Source organism: Salvia miltiorrhiza, chromosome 1 (genome assembly GCF_028751815.1).
Source record: "Salvia miltiorrhiza cultivar Shanhuang (shh) chromosome 1, IMPLAD_Smil_shh, whole genome shotgun sequence".
In the NCBI taxonomy this organism is placed as follows: Eukaryota; Viridiplantae; Streptophyta; class Magnoliopsida; order Lamiales; family Lamiaceae; genus Salvia; species Salvia miltiorrhiza.
The window spans coordinates 17,021,419-17,045,934 of NC_080387.1; the positions used below are offsets into that span (position 1 = coordinate 17,021,419).

The following is a 24,516-nucleotide window of genomic DNA, read 5'->3' on the forward strand; positions in this document are numbered from 1 at the left end:
TCTTGACTGTATCCTTTCGCAACTAGCCTTGCTTTGTTTCTCACAACGTGACCTTCTTCATCTTTCTTATTTTTGAAAATCCATTTCAAACCAATCACCTTTGCATCATCAGGTCGATCCGCAAGTTCCCAAACTGAATTCCGATTGATTTCATTGAGCTCTTCTTGCATTGCGATCAGAGGCGGAGCCAGGCCCTGAGGCGTTGGGGGGGCAAAATATTTAAAATATCTAAAATAACTTATATAGATATAATATCATAAAATATTTTTACAAATCACAAAAATTCTCTATGATTACTAAAATGGAGTAATATGAACTCGTTGTAAAGTAATATATTTTTTTATATAATTAAGTAACAAGATAAAGACGGTCTCTCATACTATTTATAAGCTGACTTTTTTATAATCTTTGTGACAAAAAAAGAAAGTTATTTTTACAGTGTCATAGGTATGTATATACTCTGTATGACTGTATTCCCTGTGTCCTCTCACAATAATTCAATAATTATGTGAATTTAGAATTTGGATAATATATATATATATATATATATATATATATATAATATTGATATTTATTTATTATTTACAATAAAACTCGAAGAATATTCATGGGTGTAAAAAGAAGACCCACATGCTACTATTAAAATTCTGATAACAATAAACAAATAATTATGCCAAACGGAAAGCTAGAAATGTAATACAAAAAAACTGTGAATTAGAACGAATTTAGAAAAAATTAACTTTTAAAATTCAGAGTTAATAATGATCCTTCAGTAAATTAATTAGATTATTGAATATACATTGGGGCTTCGCTTGGATAAGAAATTGAAGAAGTAAGACGAAATAAATATTTAAAATAAAGAAGAGTTTCAAAAGACCAATGAATTGTATTTTGTCAATAATATAAAAAATAGTTAGAATTTGTGTAAATTAGGAATAATACTTTATTGGTGCAATTTTTGAATTGAATTTACTTGAATTTATCTATTTGAATGTAATTTATAATTTTTGGTGGGGCAAACTTAAATATTTATGTAAAATTGAATATATATGGAAGCATAATATAACTCAATTGAGGGGGGGCAATTGCCCCACCATTTTATAGTGTAGCTCCGCCCCTGATTGCGATGACCCATTCAGTGGATTTCAGCGCTTCTTCAATATCATTGGGCTTTGTGGATGATAAGAAACAGCTAAAATTCTTATCTTTGTTGATGCAGTTCTGGTTGATATCAAAGACGAGGTTGCACATTGATCTTCGAGTCTTGACACCGTCTGATGGTTCTCCAATGATGTTCTCCTTTGAATGGAGTTTAAACCATCTTCGATACTTCTTGATCTCTTTTGGTGATGGAGGAAGTTCTTTAGTCAGAACGGTTCTGAGGTATTGAGCATTGTTCTGAACTGGGGAGAGATAAGTTGGATCTTCTTCGGTTGGTTTAGCTCTTTCTTCATCAGTTGGAGTTCCCCCTTGACTGATGCCATCTGCATTGGTTCCAGTCTGAACTTCTGACCTTTGACTGATCTTCTGATACTGAAGCTTTTCAGTATCTTCATCTTTTTCGGGTCCCCACACCAAGACTGTAGAAGGTTCGGTGTCCTGCTTTTCAGTTCTGGAAACTTCAGCATTCTCTGTTTCCTGTTTCCTGAATTCATCAGCAGACTCATCAAAGACAACATGAGGTGTTTCTTCAACACAGAGAGTTTGAGAATTAAACACCCGATAGGCTTCGCTGGATCGTTCAGTTCCAGAATATCCAAGAAAGATTCCTGGATCAGCCTTGCTATCGAAGGTGTTTAATCTCCTCTTATCATTGTTGTGGATGAAAGACTTAGAACCGAAAGCATGAAAGTAAGAGATTGAAGGCTTTCTGTTATTCCATATCTCGTATGGAGTTTTTCCATGTCTTTGAGTGAGGAAGGAGCGATTTTGCGTGTAGCATGCGTTGTTGACTGCTTCGGCCCAAAACTTCAAGGGGAGTTTTGATTCGGCTAGCATCGTCCTTGCTGCTTCCTTCAAAGACCTGTTTCTTCTTTCTGCAACTCCGTTCTGTTGAGGAGTCATTGCCGCAGAAGTTTGATGACTGATTCCATGTTCCTCACAATACTCACGGATGACAGTATTGAGGAATTCAGTCCCACGATCTGATCTGATGCTGATGATGTTGACTTCCTTTTCAACACTTAGTCTTCTCAGCAGCTTTGGAAATTCCATCAGTGTCTCCTTCTTGTTGTAGAGAAAGATGACCCAAGTGTATCGTGAGAAATCATCCACGACAACTAAGGTGTACTTTCTGCCATTGTAGCTTCTGGGAGAGATAGGGCCAAACAGATCCATGTGAAGTAGTTGAAGAATCCTTCCAGAGGAGTGTCCTGACTTTGACTTGAATGATGTCTTTGTCTGCTTTCTCTTTGACATGCTTCACATTCTTGCTTCTTCTGGAATACAATAGAAGGCAGACCTTCTACAAACTGGTGTTTAGCAAGCTTGTTGATCGTCTTGAAGTTGAGATGGTTGAGTCTCCTGTGCCACAGCCAATTGAGCTCCGAGCTGCTCTTGCTAATAAGACACGTTTCTGGAGGGCTGTCTTCCCATGAGACAACATAGAGACTCCCTTGTCTGAAACCTTTCAGAACCACCTTTCTTTGACTGTTTCTGACAGTGAATTTATCCTTTTTGATCTTCACTGTGAAACCGCTGTTACAAAATTGACTCACAGACAACAAATTATGTTTAAGACCAGAAATAAAGCTAACATTACTGATACTGGCATTACCCATGTCGAGCTCACCATAGCCTTTTGTTTCTCCGATTGAGTTGTCTCCGAATGTAACTTTAGATCCAGCTTTCTCAACATACTGAGTTAGATATTCTTTGTAGCCCGTCATGTGCTTCGAACAGCCGCTATCAAGATACCACGTTCTTATTGATGCCTTGATTTCTTCCTTTCTTTTAGATTTTCTGCATTTGACCTGCAAGGAAGAGTCAATTTAGGTACCCAATCAAGATTTGGGTCCTTCAATGTTAGCTCGAATTCCCTTTGGAACTCATTATCTACTTCAGAACTGGTCTTGCTGATCTCTTGCGCTTTGCTGGTTGTCTGACTGAAGTAGTCATAGCTTTGGTTGGCACATGAGCATTCTTCTGTTGAGATTTTCTTCTGAAGGCCTCACTCTTGTAGGAGTTCTGTCTGATGAGGGGTTGAGGTCTTCTCTGCTCTGCAAGGTATCTGCCTTGAGATACTTGAGTCATCCTTGACTGATGGAGACTTGACTTATGTTGAGCATCATAAGTCTTTGGATATCCAGTCGTATGCTGTTGTTGATGATGTTTGCCTCGTCTGGATTTGTTACAGCTTTGTCTCCATGGATGTTCTTCTCTTCGGAACTGAATTGGTTTCAGTTTCTGACTGATGTTGTTGTTCTTTTCCCTGGACTGATGAGGAAGAGTCTTCTTGATGCCTGATGTTCCTTCCCCGATCTTTGACTGAAATCTGCTTTCCAGTCTTCTTAGTAGGATGATCTGGTTGGGGGCCTCCTTTGCTCGTCTGTAGCTTTGTGGAGGAGGAACATTCGTTCTTGCCATCAGTTTGCGTTTCTGAAGTTCTTCCATATCATGATCTCTTGATCCCTCTGAAGTGCTGTCTCCAGAAGCATCAGTTGACTCGTTGATCATGATACTCTTTCCTTTATCAACTGCAATCTTTCCTCCAATGCTTTCAACAAGGTCTTTTGATGGAAAGTTGCTCATCATGGGAGATTTCATCATGCAGTCATTGACTGTTTCCTCCAGTTTGTGATTGAGTCTCTTGATTTCACGAGATGCTCTGTCACATTCTGAGTTGGAGATTCTGAGCTTTTTTTCCAGTCAACTGTTCTCCATGATCAGTTGATCAAGACAAGTTTCATCCGGAAAGTAGATGACTGTCTGATTCTTGGCTCGTTCATCATTAATCTCCTTTTTCATTATCTGATTCTGCTTGAGGAGATCTTCGAACATTTTTCTCAACTGACAGTGATCAATCATGAGCTGATCGAGCTCGTCAGTTTCATCGGTTGAGCCTTCTCCAGATCCTGAATGATCTCCTGAATACACCAGGGAATAATCAGTATAAGGAGTTTTTGAGTGAGAGTTTACCTCTGAGCCATTCATTCCATTGTCGTAGCTGTTGTCAGCCACGCTTTCAGCTTCGTTGGCCATCAGGGCTTGGCTCTCATCATCTGAGCTGATAGAGTCGAAGTCGGATGATTCTGATGTATCTTTGAAAGATTCAGCATCGTCAGCAACCATCGCCTTCCTCTTCGCGTACTTGCTATCTTTCTTGGCTTTCAACTCTTTGCGCTCAGACTGCGTTAGTTCAGGGCATTCATTTCGAAAGTGCCCTTTCTTTTTGCATTCAAAGCATTCCATATCTTTGATGTCGTAGGCGGCTGACTTTCTTTCTCTGCTTCGATCAGTGGAATGTCTGGAGTTGCTTTCTCTTTCTTTTCCTTTGTAGTGCTGCTTATGGAACCTTCTGTACTTGCGAAATTTGGACTCCATCTTGTTGAATCTTTCAGTCAATAGAGTATATTGACTGAAGAAGTCCTCTGGCTTGAGTTCCGCTGGTTCCTTTGTTTGCTTCTTGCTTTCTCTTGCTAAAGCTTTCAGTGCTGCTCCTCTTGAGGTTGAAGGGCCATCTTCATCTGATCTTCCAGTTTTCTTGATTCCAAGATTTCTCTGGATGTCGAACTCATTTGCCAAAAGATCAGAGAAGAGCTTGTTTGTCGGGAGCTGACTGAATCCAGGCTTGTTCTGATGAGCGACTGAGTAGATCTGCCAATCTCCTCGTGGCAATGCTCGAAGAATCTTCAAGTTGATTTCTCGTTGGGTGTACTTGTCCTTCGAGATGGATTGAACTTCATTCAGAATTTGATTGAATCTGAGTTCCATCTCATCGACAGATTCATTCTTGAGCATGAGGAATGAATCAAACTTCTGACACGCTATGGATAGCCTGTTATCCTTGATTTTCCTCAGAGCCTACGCACATTCTTTCAAGAATGTCCCACATCTCCTTTGCACTTTTGCACGTGATGATCTTTGTGACGTGCTTGTCTGGTACTGTGCTGGAGATGATACTTTTGGCGAGATTGTCAAGCTCATCCTGCTTCCTTTCTTCTGTGGTGAAGTCCGCCTTCTGCTTGATCTGGACGTCATCGAATGGATCCCGAGAAGGATCAACGGGAATCCTTTTGACAATTTCGGTGATGATGATTGGTCCGTTGGTGATGACTTCCCACATTCCTGCCATGGTTAGTCTCCATAACAACAGTTAACAGCATATAAGAGCAAATTACAAGCACAACTTGAAAGAGAAAAGTTTTTCGAGACCTTTGAGAAAAAGGATCTAGTTCAATTAGAACCTAGTCAGAAACAGACTGTTCTTGCGAACAACCTGCTCTGATACCAATTGTTAGGTCCGGAGGGTCTCGAATAGGTGTATGGGAGGGGGGGGAATACACCTATGGGCTATTTTTATTTCCTCTAAAAACAGAGGGATCTCAAGATAGAGATCGAAATAAAACTTTACACGCAAACTATGACACATGTTAACTGAAATGAGTTTTGACCAACATGGTTGACGACTGATACTGAAAACTCTTCAGTAAGGAGTTATCAGTTAAGTTTCTGGAACTTAACTGATGCACGTAAGGGCTTCAGTCGAGTTTGCTAAAACAGAGATGATATAAATATTTCTGAATATCAGAGGATAGATCAGTCACTCTGATATCATACGCAGCGGAAATAATTTTGTTTTGTAATAGCCTCGGTTGAGCACGTTGTTAGTCTTAGGTTTCTCTTTGCAGTTATTCAGTATTCAGTTTATCAAAAGTAAGAATACAAGTAAGTATGTAAAAACTGAAAGCTGTAAATAACACAAAGACTTTTACGTAGTTCGGAAAACACTTTCCTACATCCACGGTCGGTTGATCAGACCAACAATCCACTCCGCAAGTGCTTAACTGGTGCACTGCAAACCGAACCGTGTGCTTGTCGGGTGCACACAACAGTTCCACTGAAGATTCCACTCTTCAGTACCCACACTTCACTCGTGTCGGATTTCTCACTCCTAGCACGACCTTGCACTAGGATCTCACGGAGTCAGAGTACCTTCCTGAACTCCTTTACCACTCAAACACTCTATTTTTTTTTTATCTCGAAAGGAGGTTTGAAAAACTTGCCAACTAAACTTCAAAGAACAAGTTCTTTGGAGCAAGTTTGACCTAGGCTTCTGGGTAAACAGAGGTTTGCCTAAGGTCTAAGAGAATGTGTGTAATCAACAGTGACTGATTTTTGGCTTTGGAATTCTCTTCTTCGATTCAAGCTTTGGGGAGGTTAAGCTTTGAGCTGAGTAGCAATTTTGGCAGAGCTTCAGCTTATGTCGTTGAATCGGTGAAGATTGAAGTGATCCTCGAGCGCTACTTATAGGAGAGATCATGAATAGATCCGTTGGCGGAGAACGTCTTCAAGATTTCTTCCGTTGGAGAGCTTTTTGAATTTGGGCTGAGGCTTCAATCTTCGAGGTTCCTTGTTTGGTGGGAACGGCTATCTTGATGGGCAGGAGATGCGATGTCTCTGATAAAGTAGCCACCAAATAGGAATGACCTCTGCAGAGAGGGATGATCCTGAGATCTCTGCATTTAATGCGGCTGTACTATGTGAGCACGTGGCTTCCTTTAAACGTTGGAAGTTCAGTCCGATGAAGAATGTTTAACTGATACTTAACTTTAGTATCAGTTCGCTGAGTCCACGGAGCACGCATTAAGTAATCAGTTCAGAACTGATACTTCTGTTGGTAACTTCAGTCTTCAGTCTTCAGTCCTTCGTTCTTCAGTCTTCAGAACCGCAAACTAAACTAGAAACAAACTCTAACACTTGAGTTCAAACTGTTCTAATCTATTACAAATTAAACCTAAAGATTTTGGTATCATCAAAACAAGACACAATATTCCATGGGATTCCCAATATTTACCATCGTGAGGTTAAGAACACAATCGTGGGCACTTATCGTGTCCACCATCATGACCTTAAGATCACGTTTTCCATAATTCATTTGTCGACTACTAGACGCATCATGCATACCTTTATATGAAATGAGAAACACGAAGGCGCATCTCTTGAAGTTTTCTTCTTCCCTTTTGACTGATTTTTCGAATGCAAGCTAGTATGAGGACTTTTTTTTTTTTTTGTATAAAATTATGTTGTGTTAAACCACCCCAACTATCACACCATTACTACCACCAACAACCTCTTACTTACAAAATTTATTAAATACCTAGTCTCATTCAAATTTTTTACCAAATCTGCAGTTCAATTAATAACAGTTCGTAGATTATATTCTGTCGTGCCCACGATCACGACCTGCTTCACGATGGACATGATCGTGTGCACGATTGTGGGCACGGGTCCTGCTTGTGGAAAATATAGAAATAGTGTGTTGATTTTTTTTTTAAAATGATGGGGACCTTAAGGGTAGTTTAATCATTTTAAAGATTTGGGTATGTAAAAAGAATGAGTTTTCAAGAGAAAATATAGGATTTATTGTTTTATATTGTGATATTTATTTGTGTGTTTCATCCTTCTAAATCAACTGAATATAAATAAATTTATCACGCAGAAACGCTTCTTTTCATACTGAGAGAAAAAAAGAAATAGTGCTAAAAAAGTAAAATGGACACATTAATTTATTAGGATTACCCTATTGGATTCATTAAGGAAAAAAAAAAAAAACCGACACTACATCCAAAAATGGGTTTGTGGAGATATGACGAGCAAATATAAGATTGTATCGATTATTCCGGTACGAAATATATACATAATCAGATTCAATTTGTTCATGATTAAGAATGTTAATTCAGTCTGAATCCAAGGTCCAAATAAGTAGGAGCCAGACATTTTAATAGAATATTTAATCTTAATCTTTATTGCTTTGCCTTTGAATATAATAAGAGACACATTATTCTGATTAAATTTTTATTATAATTATTAAACTCTAATTATAAATTAATAAATAGGAATTAATGTATCCTAATGGCTGATAATAAATTTTTGATCATAATCTATTCCGAAATTATTAGGGGTGTAATCAAACTGAGACGAACCAAATAGTAGTGTACTCAAGTTTGATTTGCTTAGTATCGAATCAAATACTTTGAGGTTCACGAGCTTAATCGAGTCTATACGAACTTTGTAAATTTATATTTAGGGGTTATTGCCGGAAAATACATATAATTTGTCAATTTTCTAGTTTATAACATGACCTTATAATTTGACCAGAAAATACATCAATTTTCAATTTAATCGCAATTATAACATGACAGTCTGACCAGAAAATATACCAAGTTTCAATTTATTCTCAATTATAACATGACCTTATTTAGATTATTTTTCATCGTAGATGTATTAATATTTATTGTATTCATATTAAATTGTTATGTATAAAATATTGTTAATTGATTGATTAATTTTTATAAAAATTAAGTTAGATGATTAATTATTTTATAATAATTATTTCATAATATATATATATATATATGTGTGTGTGTGCATTTGTGTGTTGAAAATGTATATATATATATATATATATATATTTGATTTTAATATTCTATTAATATATTACATATATAATAAGCATTTATTTATTTAAATTATGAAATTATAAAATATTAGGACCAATAAATAATTTAGGTACATATATAATAGAAATTATGTTAAAAAATAAATAATATTATATATGATTTTCATATAGATGTACATTTATCAAATATATATGTATATATATATATAGTATATGAAAAGAAAATTAAAACATTTAATATTAAACTTTGATATTATTATACTAAATTAATTACAAGGTCATGTTATAATTATTAATAAATTGAAACTTGGTGTATTTTCTGATCAGACTATAAAGTCATGTTATAATTGCGATTAAATTGAAATTGATATATTTTCTGGTCAAATTATAAGGTCATGCTAAAACCAGAAAATTGACAAACTATATGTATTTTCTGGCAATAACCCCTTATATTTATATTCAAAATATTGATTATTTTTTTTAAAAATAAATTATTTCATTAAGAATAATAAATATATTGATATTTTTTTTATAACAAATAGAGTTAATTAAAGATTTAATACGATTATTATTAATTTTAGTAGATAAATATAGATTGACTTATTAATAATTTATATTTTTCAAGCTAAAATCACTTAACGAACATGTTCATTAGCTAACGAGCCGAATAAAACTCAAGTTTGGTTTGTTTATTTATCGAATTTATCTAAACGAATTTGAACGAACTTTTTTCGAGCGACTTGGGTTTTTTACCGCCTTATAAATTGTACTCATTATTTAACTTTTATATTTTTTCACTCCAAAGCTTAATATACAAAAACAAGAAAAAAGAAAAAGAGTATGGTGCAATCATCTACATTTTGTGACACCTCAAGTAAAGCTATATTTTCCGGTTCATATTTCCAGTCGTGAAGAGAATTGGCGGAGTGAAGTAGCACTCTCTATTTTTAGCAACAATTTTGCTTCATCATGTGTAAGTATAATAAAGTTAAAGCCATTCAAAATAGAGAAGAGTTGAATATCCATTGTATTGTAACCCTAGATTTCGAATTCAACCAAACAACGCCTTCTCTCTCTCCCTCTGTGGCGCAGCAGCCCAGCACCAACACGACCCAATAAAGGAGAGGAGAAGAATAATACGAGTGAAGAAGAGGTGAGGTGGTCCAGTCCAAATATCTCCCAACGCAGTAGCATAGGCAATTAGGCACCTCAGCGGATTTCTCGATTTAGAAGATTCTTTTTCTGCTTTTATTTAATCAAATGCAAACCAATAATTCCACTGCTTCTCTTTGCATGAAGTTTAGTCCTCTCCGCCGCATCGGAGTTGGAGTCCTCAATACCTAACCGCCTCTTGTTTCAACAAGCTCAAGAATCCTTTATTTGCTGCAATTACCCTCCCCCCTGCTCGCCACGTCTCTGGTAGAATTTGGCTTCTTTTTGTATTTTCCCTTTTCGTTTCGTGAATCTAGGGTTTGTTATTTTGCGTGGGAGCTCTTGGGAGGGGGATAGGATGGCCGGGAATGGGCAGGGGATAGAGCCTGCCGTGCTGGATGACATCATCAATCGCCTGTTGGAGTTCCGGAACGCGAGGACTGTGCGCCAGGTGCAGCTGTCCGAGAATGAGATCCGTGCTCTCTGCACTACGTCGCGCGAAATCTTCCTCTCGCAGCCCAATCTCCTCGAACTCGAAGCGCCTATCAAGATCTGCGGTATCCTTTCCTTTTCCTTCTCTTTTCATTCTGTCCACGAATTTGTGCTTTCGTCATCTGCACCATGCATACCCTACCTTGTGAAAAAAACTCGCCTTTATCATGATTCTTATAATTGGTGCTGCTGTGGGGAAATGTATTGTGCTGTTGACTTTTCTTAGCGAGAGGAGGAATTAATGAACAATAAATTAGTTTCATGAGCTGCATACAGAGAACTCGAAACACCAAAATCTCCTTCCACTGTCGCACTGTATGTTACACGGCTGCTGAAATTCAAGAGTTCATTATAATCTTTGTAGGGTTTAGTTCTTGGTTATTAGGTCAAATGAGGCTGTTTTACAATGTTTCTTAGTGCTACTTTCATTCGAATTATAGTGTTTAGCTGTGTAACTGCCTGGCCCCGGACGATATAGTAATATAGAATAAGTGAAAAAGGGTTAATATCTTGATGATGCTCTTCTGAGATTGGATAATAAGTTTTCATTTGCCGAGCTCATGAATCTGCCTTACTTGTAGCTTGAAAGTATTGAAACTAATGGCTTCATCGGGAATTTCAACTATCGTATTGCTGCTCATTTCACTTCTAGGACTTTCAACACATTTTAAGACCCTAAAGTATTCGAAAGTTGTAGATGGTTAATGGTTTATCATCCCAAGATTGATCATAGTTGAATTTGAACACACTCCTTTGTTTATTAATAAGAATCTACTGGTTGGCATAATGCAAATCTTCCTTGCCATTAAGAAAAATCTGCAGGTTCTGTATACTTTCACGACTAACTTCCTCCTATGTGCCTGAGCGAGAATCTAGGGGTGCCGACAGTGCACTAGATGTTAATAATTATTGTTTTCTTGATGAGGTGATAGTATTACACTAGTTTTTTTCGGCGTTCTGTACGCCTTTATGTAGTGATATGATCATAATGTAATGCCTCATATGTAGAACTACTGAGCCATTCTAATATTATATGGGCACTTAAATTTTCCTCTCAAAGAGTCTGTGATAGCTTAGAATGTATTCTTTGGAATCTGGGAATTCTATGGATATGAACGCAAATTTACTTCTTAAGTAGGCAGTCAATCTATACAAGTTGATGATATTGAACTCCAGAAAGCAAAAGAGCCCGATCAAAATGTTATTACGCCACTTGGTCCTGAATATACAGAGATGACTATTGATGTCTTTAACTGACGACAAAAGTGATGTATTTACCTTTGCATATCTTTCTAAGTAAGCTTTGTCTGAAAATTGAAGATATCCTTACTGCCCACAAAGCAATTATGAGTTACCTCATCTTGGTCCGATTTAGAATGAATGCACATCTCTAACTGTTGTAATAAAATACAAATTTGAGGTTATGCTTGAGTTATGCATGTAACTCTTCTTGAATCTTTATAAGCTTGGTAGTTCATACCTAATTATCCAACAGATATCCTGACATTCTTTTGTTGGTTCACTTGGGTGTGTGAGATTATTCTGGTGCTCTTTTCTTCTTCTTATAATTTTTAACCTGCTTTCGAGCACTATATATAATATGAAGTTAAGTGTGGGTGGACAATCTTGCTTCGTACTCATAGCTGGGAGCCTGGGAATTAAATTAGTAATCACTTATCTTGTGTGCTTCTTTCCTTCTACTGGTAGATTACTGCTTCCCTTCTTAGGATTGGCATTTAGCCTCGTAATCAGTGTTAATTCCCTGTCTAGAAAAATTATAAATCCACTCATCAGTATTTGTTAAAAGATAAAAAAAAAGATGCATGCTCCTTTGTTAATTGAGTCAGAACTTGTTTGGTGTTTGTGGAAATCTCAATTTTCTTTTTATTTCACCCGAGAAAAACTGGGATTTATTTACTTTTTTGTGGATTGCAGGCGATATTCACGGACAATATGGAGATCTTTTGAGGCTTTTTGAATATGGGGGATTCCCTCCAGAGGCGAATTATTTGTTCTTAGGGGATTATGTTGACCGAGGCAAACAGAGTTTAGAGACAATATGCCTTCTTCTTGCCTACAAGATCAAATATCCTGAAAATTTCTTTCTCTTAAGAGGAAATCACGAATGTGCTTCTATTAACAGGATATATGGATTCTACGATGAATGTAAACGCCGTTTTAATGTTAGGCTGTGGAAAGTTTTCACTGATTGTTTTAACTGCCTTCCTGTAGCGGCTCTTATAGACGATAAGATACTTTGCATGCATGGTGGTCTTTCTCCTGATCTAACGAACTTGGATCAAATAAGAAATTTACCTCGTCCGACTGATATTCCTGACTCTGGTCTGCTTTGTGATCTACTTTGGTCTGATCCTAGTAGAGAAGTTAAAGGTTGGGGAATGAATGACAGAGGAGTCTCATACACATTTGGTCAAGATAAGGTGGCTGAATTTCTCATGCAACACGATATGGACCTGGTTTGTCGTGCACATCAGGTATTGGTACTTTCTTTCATTCATTCTTTCTTTCTTTTAGTAATCCATATGGATCTGGCATCTAATGATTATAGTCTTGCTTGCGCAGGTTGTAGAAGATGGCTATGAATTTTTTGCTGATAGGCAACTAGTTACCATATTTTCTGCTCCCAACTACTGTGGCGAGTTTGACAATGCTGGAGCTATGATGAGTGTTGATGAGAGTTTGATGTGCTCATTTCAGATTCTGAAACCAACTGACCGAAAGCGGCTCTTGTGAAGCAAGTGCTCTCATCAATGTTCTTGGCTCTCCGGGAGTATCCAGGTTGGTTTGATCTCCTTCTCATCCAATTTGGATTTGACACTGCTGCAATCTGAGCAGTTTCTTGTTCTTTGTATTGCTTTCCTGATATGTTTTGCTATACTTTAATTTTGGATGGTTTTCTTTTCCATGAGGAAATTGTTATGAGATTTGGTGAATCTGAAGGGGATCACCATTTTAAAAAAGATTAAATTCTCTATTTACAGGGACCTATTTAAATACAGAAACATAGCCTCTTTTGCATATAAGTTTCTCTCTATCAATTTTCTAAAATGAAAAGTACTTACCATTCTTATGCTGGCATTTGATTCACAATGGTGATGATATGTACCTTGTTTGTGCCTTCTCTCTTTCTCGCATGATTCCACTACTGTTTCTGTTACATGTCTGTAGTTTCAGACTTGCAAGCACTTTATTATTGTATAGAAAAGGTGACATTTATGTATCATGTGTTGAATCTCTCATTGCATTCCCAACGATAATCCCTATAGGGAACTAGTTGCATGTTTGCCATATTTTGGTAAGATTTTTTTTTTTAATCTCGAAAGGACTCAAATTATTCTTTTACCCCTTTTCGTTCCTTCAATACACAATCCCAATAGTGAACTAGTTGCATCCGCAGTATTTTGGTAAGATTTTGTACGTCAGAATGACATGATATTAGCCTTTTTAATCCCTTCTGTGTGGTTGGTTCCAGTGGCGCGATTGTATATCATGTTATTTGCATCTGAATTTGTTAGTAATAAGCTTTGTGCTTCATAGGCTTGCTGGACCTAGTTAAGATTTATTAAATTAATATCTGAAAGTCACCTGACTCGCCTCTTTTTACCCAAAAGCGACCTTTTTGTGGTCATTACAGATCTTAGATAATCTCGTCAAACCCTTCTGAAATTTACAGTTAGATAATCTCTTCAAGCCCCTCTGAAATTGGTTCTTGTATCCTTTTGTATCTAATTTTTCTTTTATAGGAGCAAATCAGATTTACTTAATAAAAGGGAATTCTTTTGAGTTTAAATTTTTTGTAGTTGCCGTAGTTAACTAACTGTGGTGACCAGTGGGGGTTCTTTTTCAACACCATTGGTTTTTTGCCCCTTATTCTTGTATATATATTAGTGATCTGTGTACATTGTCAAATGCAATATTATTTATTATCACTTTATCAGAGCAATGGAAGAGTGGAGAATGAGTACATGAAATACTCTTCATTGCTGACATATAATGGGGGTGTTTTTAGCCACTTATTAATGGAGTTTGAAGAGATTAGAAATCATTTGATATGTATTTGGTGTAATATGATGTTTTTTACAATTCATATTTTTTTTATACTAGCATTAAGTTCGCTTCAGCCTTGCAAATTGTTCATAATCCTTGATTTTAAAACTGTATACGGATTTGTCATCGTTGTGATACAGGATGGTTTCTTAAGCTGTTTGGTGACCTAATGTATACTGGTCCTTCAACTTTGTAGAACTCGGAGACATGAACAACAGTACTAAGGCATTGTGCAATGGCAGAATGTTTTAAGAATCTTGTTCATGTATTGTTTGCTGAGGTGGATACCCCTAAAGACTGATTGGGAGGCAACTATGATCAAATGGCCCCAAGTGCTGTATTTTTGTTTCGTCATTCCCTTTTAATATATTTCTGAATGCAATTTATGATTCGACTGTGTAAATCCACTTGTTTGGTAAATTGCGATGCAAGTGTAGATTTGTTGCTAAATTTCTGAGTTGCCTCCTGAAACACTATTTTGGTGAATCTTTCATATTGTAACGTTGATTAAGTCTTTTGCCAATGATGGTGATGCTATGATTGTCTCACTCAGATTTAGCATAGGAATTTTAAGTGCCAGGTTTATCTAATCTCACCTCATTTACCTGAATTTTATCAACTTTTTATGTCGTCTAGAATAATCCTTGTTTTCCCTGCCATATAAGAAAGCTCATCCACTTGTTACTTGTTAGGGATGATTTCACATTATATTTTCCAATTACATATTGTATTTCTCTGTTATTAGTGCATGTTGTGTGTATTAGATATAATGTCATTTGTTTGGTGACATTATAAATATGCACATGATTTGTATTGGTGGATCAGAAATAAGAGTAATATGAAAATTGTTATATAAATCAAGGCGGTTTGGGATGCTATTTTAGTAGCGCTTGTTTAGTTGGTTAAGTATCAGCTAAACTCGAAATATCATAATTTTTTACTCATGGATTAATTTTATGTGCAGATGTGGAGGAAAATTAAAAATTATAAGGACAAACAGTGACTATATTTGAGTGCGGGACGAATGAGTATTGATGATCTTCACAATTAATGAATCATTATGGTACAGGATGATTTCTTAGACTACTATTGTTAGCAATTATTAACCTCTATTTAGTTAATTTATTTCTTTTAGGCCCCGTTTGTTTGATAATTAAAATATAATCTCTAAGATAATTAATATTTTTGTTTGATAGACAATATATAACCCACGATTAAATTAACAAATTATTTCAATAACAAAAACAAAATCTCAAATTATATTTTTGCCCCTTTTCTTTTTGAGGTAATTTCTGCCCTTAATTTAAGAAATAAACAAAAACGTGTCAAATGTTCCCAACCCCCCCACCCCTTCATTGTTAGAACACGTATCCCCCTTCCCTTTCCTCCACCCAACAAATTCCTTATTCTTCTCAGCTCACCCCTCAATTTCGCCGCCCGCGCCCAACAAATCCCTCTGCTTCTCAGGCTGACTCCTTATTGTCGCCGCCTCCCACCCCCAAAACAATCCTTCTTCTTCTCAGGCTCGCCTCTCCAACCCCTCCTCCTTCCTTCTTCTTAAATATACAAAAAATTGTTGTTGAAGTTTTCGTTGATTTCATCGCCCCCAACATTTTCGTCGACTCCACTGGCCCCATCGCTTCGCCGCTCCCCAAGACGTCTTCCCCCATCCACTTTCTTTCCCGAGCAAAATATATCGGTGAATAGAGGAAAAATTCACTCTGCCACCCCTAGGGGTGTAAATGAGCCGAGTCGAGTCGAGTATTGCTGTGCTCAGACTCGAACTCGGCTATATTGATGAAGCTCGAGCTCGAGCTCGACTCGGCCGAGCTTGATTTTTTTGAGCTCGAGCTCGACTCGATGCCATATTCGTGAGCTCGAGCTCGACTCGATTCAGCTCGATTGTGGAGTCATACTCGAGTTCGAGCTCGTTTAAGCTCGTCTGATTAATGCTTCAACATGTTGTGGTTTGTCGGATTGAGAATGTGCCAAATACACAAAGTAAACAACGAGCAAGAACACCAAAATTACGTGGTTCGATCTTTCGATCTACGTCCACGGAGTAACCAAGAATTTCACTACTAGATCACTCAAACAATTTACAAGTTACAATAATGGAAAATCAAAAACAAGAAAACCGAAAGAGTAAGCTATCTAAATCACCAAACAAGAAGCTCAATTTCACTCTCTTTCTATCTCTATTTTTTGCTAAACAAACTGTAACGAATCAACCACAATACAGCTGGGAAAGTAAGGAATTTATATGTGAGAGAAGAAGAATGAACCTAGACGCATATTCTAAAAAACAGATACACAAGCACAACTTTTAGCGTGAGTTCAGTCGGGGCTAAGAGGGGTTGAAGTAGGGAGAGCAGCGGTGGCGGCTGATGGGCTACTGTTGTTCGAACTGAAGGAGAAGGGGGCGACGATTTTGACGGCCACAGGCTGTCCGGCGAGGGAGGAGAGAAGAAGGCGGCGACGCCGCCGCTGTCGTCGACTGTGGTGGTAGGCGGCGTGGGTGAGAAAAGAGGAAAAAGGAGAAAATTAGGGATTTGGGATAAGGGAATTTTAGGGATTCAAGGCGTGGAGAGTCAGGATAGGAAGGAGAGGTGGTGGCCGGCTGGAGAAAAGGCGGCGACGGCCGCCGGAGTTGCAGGAGCAGCCAGGCCGTGCGCGGGAGGGAGAGATGAGACAGGGAGAGGGAGGGTCGAACGATGGAAAAGGAAAGCCAAAGGCGGCGGCTCTGTGCTGCACTGCTGCTGTTGTTAGGCTCGCCGGAAGAAAGAGCCGCCGTCGCGCCGAGTGCCGGGGTGTGCGTCAGCGGTCGCTGGTCGCCAGTCAGTCGAGAGAGAAATGGGAGATTGGGGGCGTCTGCTAATCTGAAATAGGACTTAGGGTTTTGTTCAATTATTGTATAATTCAAATGTTACAATGGGCTTAGGGTTTGGGGATTGGGCCATCTTTGTGGATTTGAAATATATTTAAGTTTGGGCCTACATATAATATATTATATATATAATTGTTTGAGCTCGATTAGGCTCGCGAGCCTAACGAGTCGAGTATCACGAAACTCGAACTCGGGCTCGGTACCTACTCGAGTAGCTCGAGCTCGAGCTCGACTCGACTAACATCGAGTCAATTTCGAGTAATTTTCGAGCCGATCCCGAGTAGCTCGCGAGCTAGCTCGACTCACTTACACCCCTAGCCACCCCCAATAAGTGAAAATCGCCCCCCAACACTCCGCCGCCGCTCCAACACTTTCGTCTCCTAATTGCAATTCAGATCTCAAGCGTTGAACAATCGCAATCGCACGAAGAAGAAAAAGCTCTGTTGTTCCAATTGCAAAGAACACAAAAAAAAATCATGAGTATTTCCCTTTTTCGTTTTTGTAGTTGGGTGGGGATAAATTTGTCAATGAGAAAATTATACTTGTTACTGTACAAATCAAGATTATTGAACTGGGGTTGAGCAGTGGATGTAGTTTCTAAGAGGAATAATGATTTTGGTGCGGGCTTGGAGTATTATTCATAGAGCCTATCAAACTGACGAAAATGGTGAGAAACATAAAGTATCTCACCTAATATACCCTATCAAACATGGCCTTACATCATTAATATTCATTCTAACCCAATTATACCTATTTTAAGACATTTATCCATAACCACTCAAAATCAATTACAACTTTTTATATTAATTGTTATGTCTTATTTTTTAAGCATAAGAATTACATATAATAAAAATAAAATAAAATAAAATATTATAATTATAATTAAAAATGTCTAAAAGTAAAATTGAGCAATAAATATAGAGTATATTAATATTAAGAAATTTCAAACTAAACTAATAATTTAATTTACAAAAAAAGTAATATGAAATTACAAATAATTGCAACAAATAAGTAGATAAAAATTACACATTTAGAGGGTGAATCCAACAATCACTGAAATGACGTCAGTCACGTCAGGATCGACGGGCACTAGCAACCTGAGACCACAAATAACGTTAGAGCCCTCCGAAGAGCACCGGTGGGGGTGTCGATGGAAGGGCCTCCGATGCTCAAGTCAGTAAATAATAATAATAATAAAAATCGTATCGAAAGCAATGGAAAGTAAATGAAATAGTGAATCGGATCGATTTGGTCGATGGAGTTGAAGGTGATTGAGCAATTAGCGAGGGCCGTTGGGTCGTCCCGGTTGATCTGATCACCGGAGAACCTAAGGCTGGGAGCGTGGAGGCAGAAGAGTGCTAGAGAATGTGTTGGAAATGGGAATGATCGTAAGTATCAGTCTGAGTGTTAATGACGGCGTGTCCCTACATTGTGTTAATGAAGTAGTATATATAGGTATGGGCCTGACGGCTAGGGTTTTGCTGGCACGTCCCCTTAAACCCTGGTCGTTCCGATATTTGGGGGATCGTATCCCTAACCTCGTTCCTTTCTTTCTCTCCAAGTCGATGCCCTTCTAGGGTTTGTTGGAATGTTCTTTGAAACCCTAGCGGCTCCGAATTTTTAGGAAATGATCTTCCGCGACTTTCGTTTGACCTAGTCACCCACGTTTGACTAGGTTTTCGTAAGCGTATAATTCAGTTTGTTTGCTTTCGTGTTGAGATGTTTACTATGGTGCCGCTGCCAGGGCGGATGGGTCACTCCTCTGCCAGAGCAGAGGAATTGCTGATTCCTCTGTCGAGGACCTCGCTGATTCCTCTGGCGAGGTGCCAGAGGAATCGCGGCGAGCAGGGAAGTCGCCCCGAGCAGAAAATTCGCTGATCCCTCTGGCGAGGGTTTCGCTGACTCCTCTGGTGAGGACTTCGCTGATTCCTCTGGCGAGGGTTTCGCTGATTCCTCTGGCGAGGACTTCGCTGATTCCTCTGGCGAGGCGCCAGAGGAATCGCGGCGAGCAGGGAGATCGGCCCGAGCAGAGAAATCGCGGCGAGCAGGGAAGTCGCCCCGAGCAGAGGAATCGCGGCGAGCAGGGAAGTCGCCCCGAGCAGAGGAATCGCGGCGAGCAGGGAAGTCGCCCCGAGCAGAGAATTCGCTGATCCCTCTGGCGAGGGTTTAGCTGACTCCTCTGGCGAGGACTTCGCTGATTCCTCTGGCTAGGCGCCAGAGGAATCGCGGCGAGCAGGGAAGTCGCCCCGAGCAGAGGAATCGCGGCGAGCAGGAAAGTCGCCCCGAGCAGAGAATTCGCTAGTCCCTCTAGCGAGGGTTTCGCTGACTTCTGGTCAGTCGGATTTTATCCACTACAGTTTGTCCCCCACTCCATAGTTGGAATTTTTTTTTTAACTATGGAGTGCAATTTAACTTGTATAGAGTGCGCATAGTGAGCAGGGCGTTGCCCTTTTCTTTGATTCCCGGCAGTTCGCATGAAATAGGTGAGCCGGAAAAACGTGGTATTAAATGGTCGGGGTGACATAACACTGGGCGTCCTAGAACCGCGGCACTTTTAAAGGCCCAAAATGTATCCAATGGCGTTGGATGTTACGGTGGCGATGAATCATAAATGAATAGATATAGAATCAATCGGTGAATTGTTGTTGAACCGCGAATTGTACCTAGTGTTTGATTGGAAAGGTGATAGAGGGTAATTGGATTGTTGAGAGCACGAGAGTAAATTGCTGTAGTGTTGCAAGCAAAGATAGCGTAGGTTTCAGATTACGCGTACATGGCTATTTATAAACCCATGCTGGTTTTAAGATGGTAAATTCGTAGCTAAAACATGCGCCTCGCGTGATCGAAGGCATAAGAGTAAATTTTCCCCTAGGCGGGAGATTTCCCCGCTCTTTTGGTGATTTTTCCGGCGAAGGCCGTTTCTCTGACACTAGCCATTCCTCTGGCGAGTGCGATTTCTCTGGCAAGAGCCATTTCTCTGGTGAAGGCCATTTCTCTGGCAAGAGCCATTTCTCTGGCGAAGGCCATTTATCTGGCGAGAGTTGTTTCTCTGGAGAAGGCCATTTATCTGGCGAGAGTCGTTTCTCTGGCGAAGGCCATACCTCTGGCAAGAGCCATTTCTCTGGCGAAGTGAAAATTTTTCAGCTTGGGAGAGGCGCACTTTGTGCTGATGGACGCGATGGGTTTTTACCTCAGGTTCGTGAAAACGGGCTTGTGCCTTGTATAAGTAAGTTCTTCCCCCCATTTAGACTTAGTTGTTGAAACTAAAGTCTAAATTCAAGACGTTCGGGGTGGGACAGGCTTGCGTCTTTTAAATGAAGTTTTCTTCCCCCCATTTAGACTTAGTTGTTTAAACTTAAGGCTAAATTCAAGGTGTTCGGGGCGAGATGGGCGTGAGCCTTTGACATAAAAAATTTTTATCCCCCCCATTTAGACTTAGTTGATAAACTTAAGGCTAAATTCAAGGTGTTCGGGGCGAGATGGGCGTGAGCCTTTGACATAAAAAATTTTATCCCCCCCATTTAGACTTAGTTGATAAACTTAAGGCTAAATGTAATGTATGCGGGGTGAAATGGGCTTGCGCCTTTTGCATTTAAAGTTTTTTTTTTTTTCCTGGGTGTGGAGCCATTCCTCTGGCGAGAGTCGTTTCTCTGGCGAAGGCCAGTTTTCTGGCGAAGACCATTTCTCTGGCGAGGGCCATTTCTCTGGCGAGGTGTGGAGGGGGAGGGGGGGCTGCGCTCCTTAGAGCTGCCTACATACCCATTTAAGGGATCAAGCCCGGATGTAGTTCTGACCTGCATGCAAAGGTCAGTAATTGTAGTAGATGACATGGGTCTCGGAAGACCTTATTGAAATAAAGTGAAATTTGTAGAGTTTAGTATCAAGCGTGGTATTGCTTGAGATGTAGGGCGTTCCAACTGTTGTTGATTTCATGTCCGTCTGTCGATCGTAACTTGTATGCTCCACGTCCAACCACCTTGGTGATCAGATATGGTCCTTCCCAATTCGGGGCTAACTTACCCGCACTTGTTTCCTTGGTGTTCTGGAACACTTTTCACAACACCCAATCGCCCGGCTTAAATGTGCGAGTGCGGATATGTTTGTTGTAGTGTCTGGCGATGCTTTGTTGGTAGGAAGCTAGTCTGATGTTTGCAATGTTCCGTTTCTCGTCGAGAAGATCTAATTCGTGGCACATGGCCTCTTGATTCCCGTCGTCTGTCGTGAGCTCATGTCTGGCGGTGGGTACTTCGCTTTCTGTTGGGATTACTGCCTCCATCCCATAGGCGAGGGAGAATGGTGTTTCCCCTGTTGATGTTCTTGTAGTTGTTCGGTAGGACCATAGCACGCCTGGTAACTCATCTGCCCACCTTCCCTTAGCCTTCTCTAGTCGTTTCTTCAAGGTGTTCATGATGGTTTTGTTGGAGGATTCCGCTTGCCCGTTGGCTTGGGGGTACCTTGGCGTTGAGAAGCTTAGCTTGATGTTCCAAAACTTGCAAAAATCTTGAAAGTCTGCGCTTATGAATTGGGACCCGTTGTCCGTGATGATCTCCTTGGGCACCCCATACCGGCAGATCACGTTCTTCCATATGAACCCCTTGACTTCTTTGTCACGAACTTGGTGGAAAAATTCTGCTTCTATCCATTTGCTGAAATAATCGGTTACTGCCAACATGTATACCTTCTGCCCGGGTGCGGTGGACAGTTTGCCTACAATATCCATCCCCTATTTCATAAATGGCCATGGTGAAGTGATAGCGGTCAGGGGCTCCGAGGGCAGGTGTGATACTTGGGCGAATCGTTGACATTTGTCGCACTTTCTAGCATAATCAGCTGCGTCAGTTTTCATGGTGGGCCAATAGTAACCGCTGGTTAAAGCGCGGTGTGCGAGGCTTCTTCCTCCTGAGTGATTGCCACATTCACCTTCATGTAGCTCGGACAAGACGTATCTTGCTTCTGCAGGGTTAATGCATTTCAAGTATGGACCGGTAAATGAACGTTTATACAGTTTACCTCGGATGATGCAGAACCGTGCGGCCTGGGCTTTAATTCGACGTGCGTCATTCCGATCATCTGGGAGTATTTCTCTTTCGAGATATTCCATTATTGGGGTCATCCACGTTTGTCCGACTGATATTGCAGTCACGTGTTCCTCGGCCTCGTCTCTTTGTATTGCTGGATATTGAAGGCAAGTGATCGTTATTGTTTTAGGTTGTGTGATCCGAATTGCTGACCCCAGATTGGCCAAGGCATCAGCGTGGCCATTTTCCACCCTCGGCACTTGATTGATGGTAAACTCTTCAAAGCCCGATTGGAGTTCTTTCGTCTTGTCCAAGTAAGCCGTCATTTTCGCATCTTTGGCTTGAAATGTACCCTGCATCTGGTTAACTACAAGTTGAGAATCACTAAATACGTTAATGCATTTTACCCCAATTTATTTAGCTAGTCCGAGTCCAGCTATCATGGCTTCATATTCAGCCTCATTGTTGGTTGTTTTGAAATCACATCGGATTGACCGCTCGATGTTGTCTCCTCGTGGTGATGAGAGGACGATTCCAAGTCCGCTCCCTCGTACGTTGCTGGATCCATCGACATATAGTTTCCAAGTTCCACTTTGGTCTGGTTCTTCCGCCAGACAGCATAACTCTTTGTCGGCCTGTATAGTAAGGTTAGGTGCAAAGTTAACAACAAAATCGGCTAATACCTGAGATTTAAGTGCGGTCCGTGGTTTGTATGTGATGTCGTATTCACTCAACTCCACTGCCCACTTTGTCAATCGACCGGATAGTTCCGGCTTATGGAGTATGGCTTTGAGGGGGTATGTGGTCACCACTGAGATCGGGTGGCATTGGAAGTAGGGTCGAAGTTTTCTTGCTGCGTGGACCAATGCGAGGGCTAGTTTCTCCAGTTGGCTGTATCGGGTCTCCGCATCTAGGAGGGACTTGCTCACATAGTATATCGGTGCTTGCCTCCCTTCGTCTTCCCTGACCAACACGGCACTGACAGCTGTCTCAGACACGGCCAAATAAACCAATAGGACTTCATGGTCTTTTGGTTTGGCCAGAAGGGGCGGGTTAGTCAGGTATTGCTTGAGTTGTTGTAATGCCTCCTCACACTCCTCTGTCCACTCAAAGGTTTTTGATTTCCTAAGAGTGTTGAAGAATGGATGATACCGCTCTGAGGATTTTGAGATGAATCGGCCCAACGCGGCTATCATCCCTGTTAATTTTTGCACGTCCTTGACGCATGTTGGGGATTGGATCTTCATGATGGAGTCGATTTGGGCAGGGTTGGCCACTATGCCCCTTTGGGTGACCATATAACCTAAGAATTTCCCTGCACTGACACCAAAAGAACATTTAGTAGGATTTAGCTTCATATTGTACTTTCTAAGAATCTCAAATGTCTCCCTCAAATGATCAATGTGGTCCCTCGCGCGGATAGATTTGACCAACATGTCGTCGATGTAGACTTCCATTGTTTGGCCCAGCAAGCTTGCAAACATCTGATTGACCAGGCGCTGATAGGTTGCTCCCGCGTTCTTCAACCCGAATGGCATATACTTGTAGCAATATAATGCTACGTTGGTCATGAAGGCCGTCTTCTCCTCGTCGTCAGGGTGCATCCGTATCTGATGGTATCCCGAATATGCGTCCATGAAACTCATCAGTTCATGGCCTGCTGTCGCATCCACTAGCATGTCGATGTGTGGCAGTGGGAACGAGTCTTTCGGGCACGCCTTGTTGAGGTCAGTGAAGTCGATGCAGACCCGCCATTTGTCGTTCTTTTTCTTGACCACCACCACATTTGCGAGCCATTCGGGATAGTGGACCTCTCGAATGAGTCCATTCTTGAGGAGCTTCGTGACTTCATCATTAACTACTTGGTTCCTCTCTGGTGCAAACTTTCTACGTTTCTGTTTCCTCGGCGGGTAGCCCGGGGTGACCTGTAACCTGTGAACAATAATATTAGGGTCAATCCCTGTCATGTCCTCGTGGGACCAAGCGAAACAATCGTAGTAATCAGATAGGAAATTGATAAGTTTCTCTCTGAGCTCTGGTTTGAGTTGTGCTCCAATCCGAACTTTGTGGTCCGGAAAGCTCGCATTAATTTGAATTTCATCTATCTCCACCATCTCCTCCTCGATCAGGCTGCGTGGTCTCTTCGTTCGATTTCTCTGCTCTGCAGACTCTGACTTCTCTGCTCTGCAGATTTCGATTTCTCTGCTCTGGCACCTCACTGATTTAGACTTTCTCTCTGGCACCTCGGTGACTTCGCTGCGCTGGCCTTTGTTGATTTC

At 40.2% G+C, this 24,516-nt stretch overlaps 1 protein-coding gene across 4 annotated transcripts; it reads left to right on the forward strand.

Moving 5' to 3' along the window:
• The first annotated feature begins 9,509 nt into the window (after positions 1-9,509).
• LOC131006788 (serine/threonine-protein phosphatase PP1 isozyme 2) lies at positions 9,510-14,855 on the forward strand. Of its 4 annotated transcripts, none has more exons than XM_057933926.1 (5): positions 9,510-9,773; positions 9,925-10,329; positions 12,200-12,759; positions 12,848-13,063; positions 14,529-14,855. In XM_057933926.1, the coding sequence occupies exons 2-4, from the start codon at positions 10,131-10,133 to the stop codon at positions 13,016-13,018; spliced, it is 930 nt and encodes a 309-aa protein (XP_057789909.1). In that variant the 5' UTR covers positions 9,510-9,773; positions 9,925-10,130; the 3' UTR covers positions 13,019-13,063; positions 14,529-14,855. The 4 variants fall into 4 exon arrangements, with proteins under 4 accessions (XP_057789909.1, XP_057789907.1, XP_057789908.1 ...); XM_057933925.1 differs by having other exon boundaries at positions 9,534-9,773; positions 14,473-14,855; XM_057933924.1 differs by having other exon boundaries at positions 9,517-10,329.
• The last annotated feature ends 9,661 nt before the right edge of the window (positions 14,856-24,516 follow it).

Bases quoted from the DNA above. Each gene is read 5' to 3' on its own strand.
- LOC131006788 (XM_057933926.1), top strand. From the start codon at position 10,131: ATGGCCGGGAATGGGCAGGGGATAGAGCCTGCCGTGCTGGATGACATC. The intron at 10,330-12,199 runs GTATCCTTTCCT...TGTGGATTGCAG, and splicing joins AGCGCCTATCAAGATCTGCG to GCGATATTCACGGACAATAT. The intron at 12,760-12,847 runs GTATTGGTACTT...TTGCTTGCGCAG, and splicing joins TGGTTTGTCGTGCACATCAG to GTTGTAGAAGATGGCTATGA.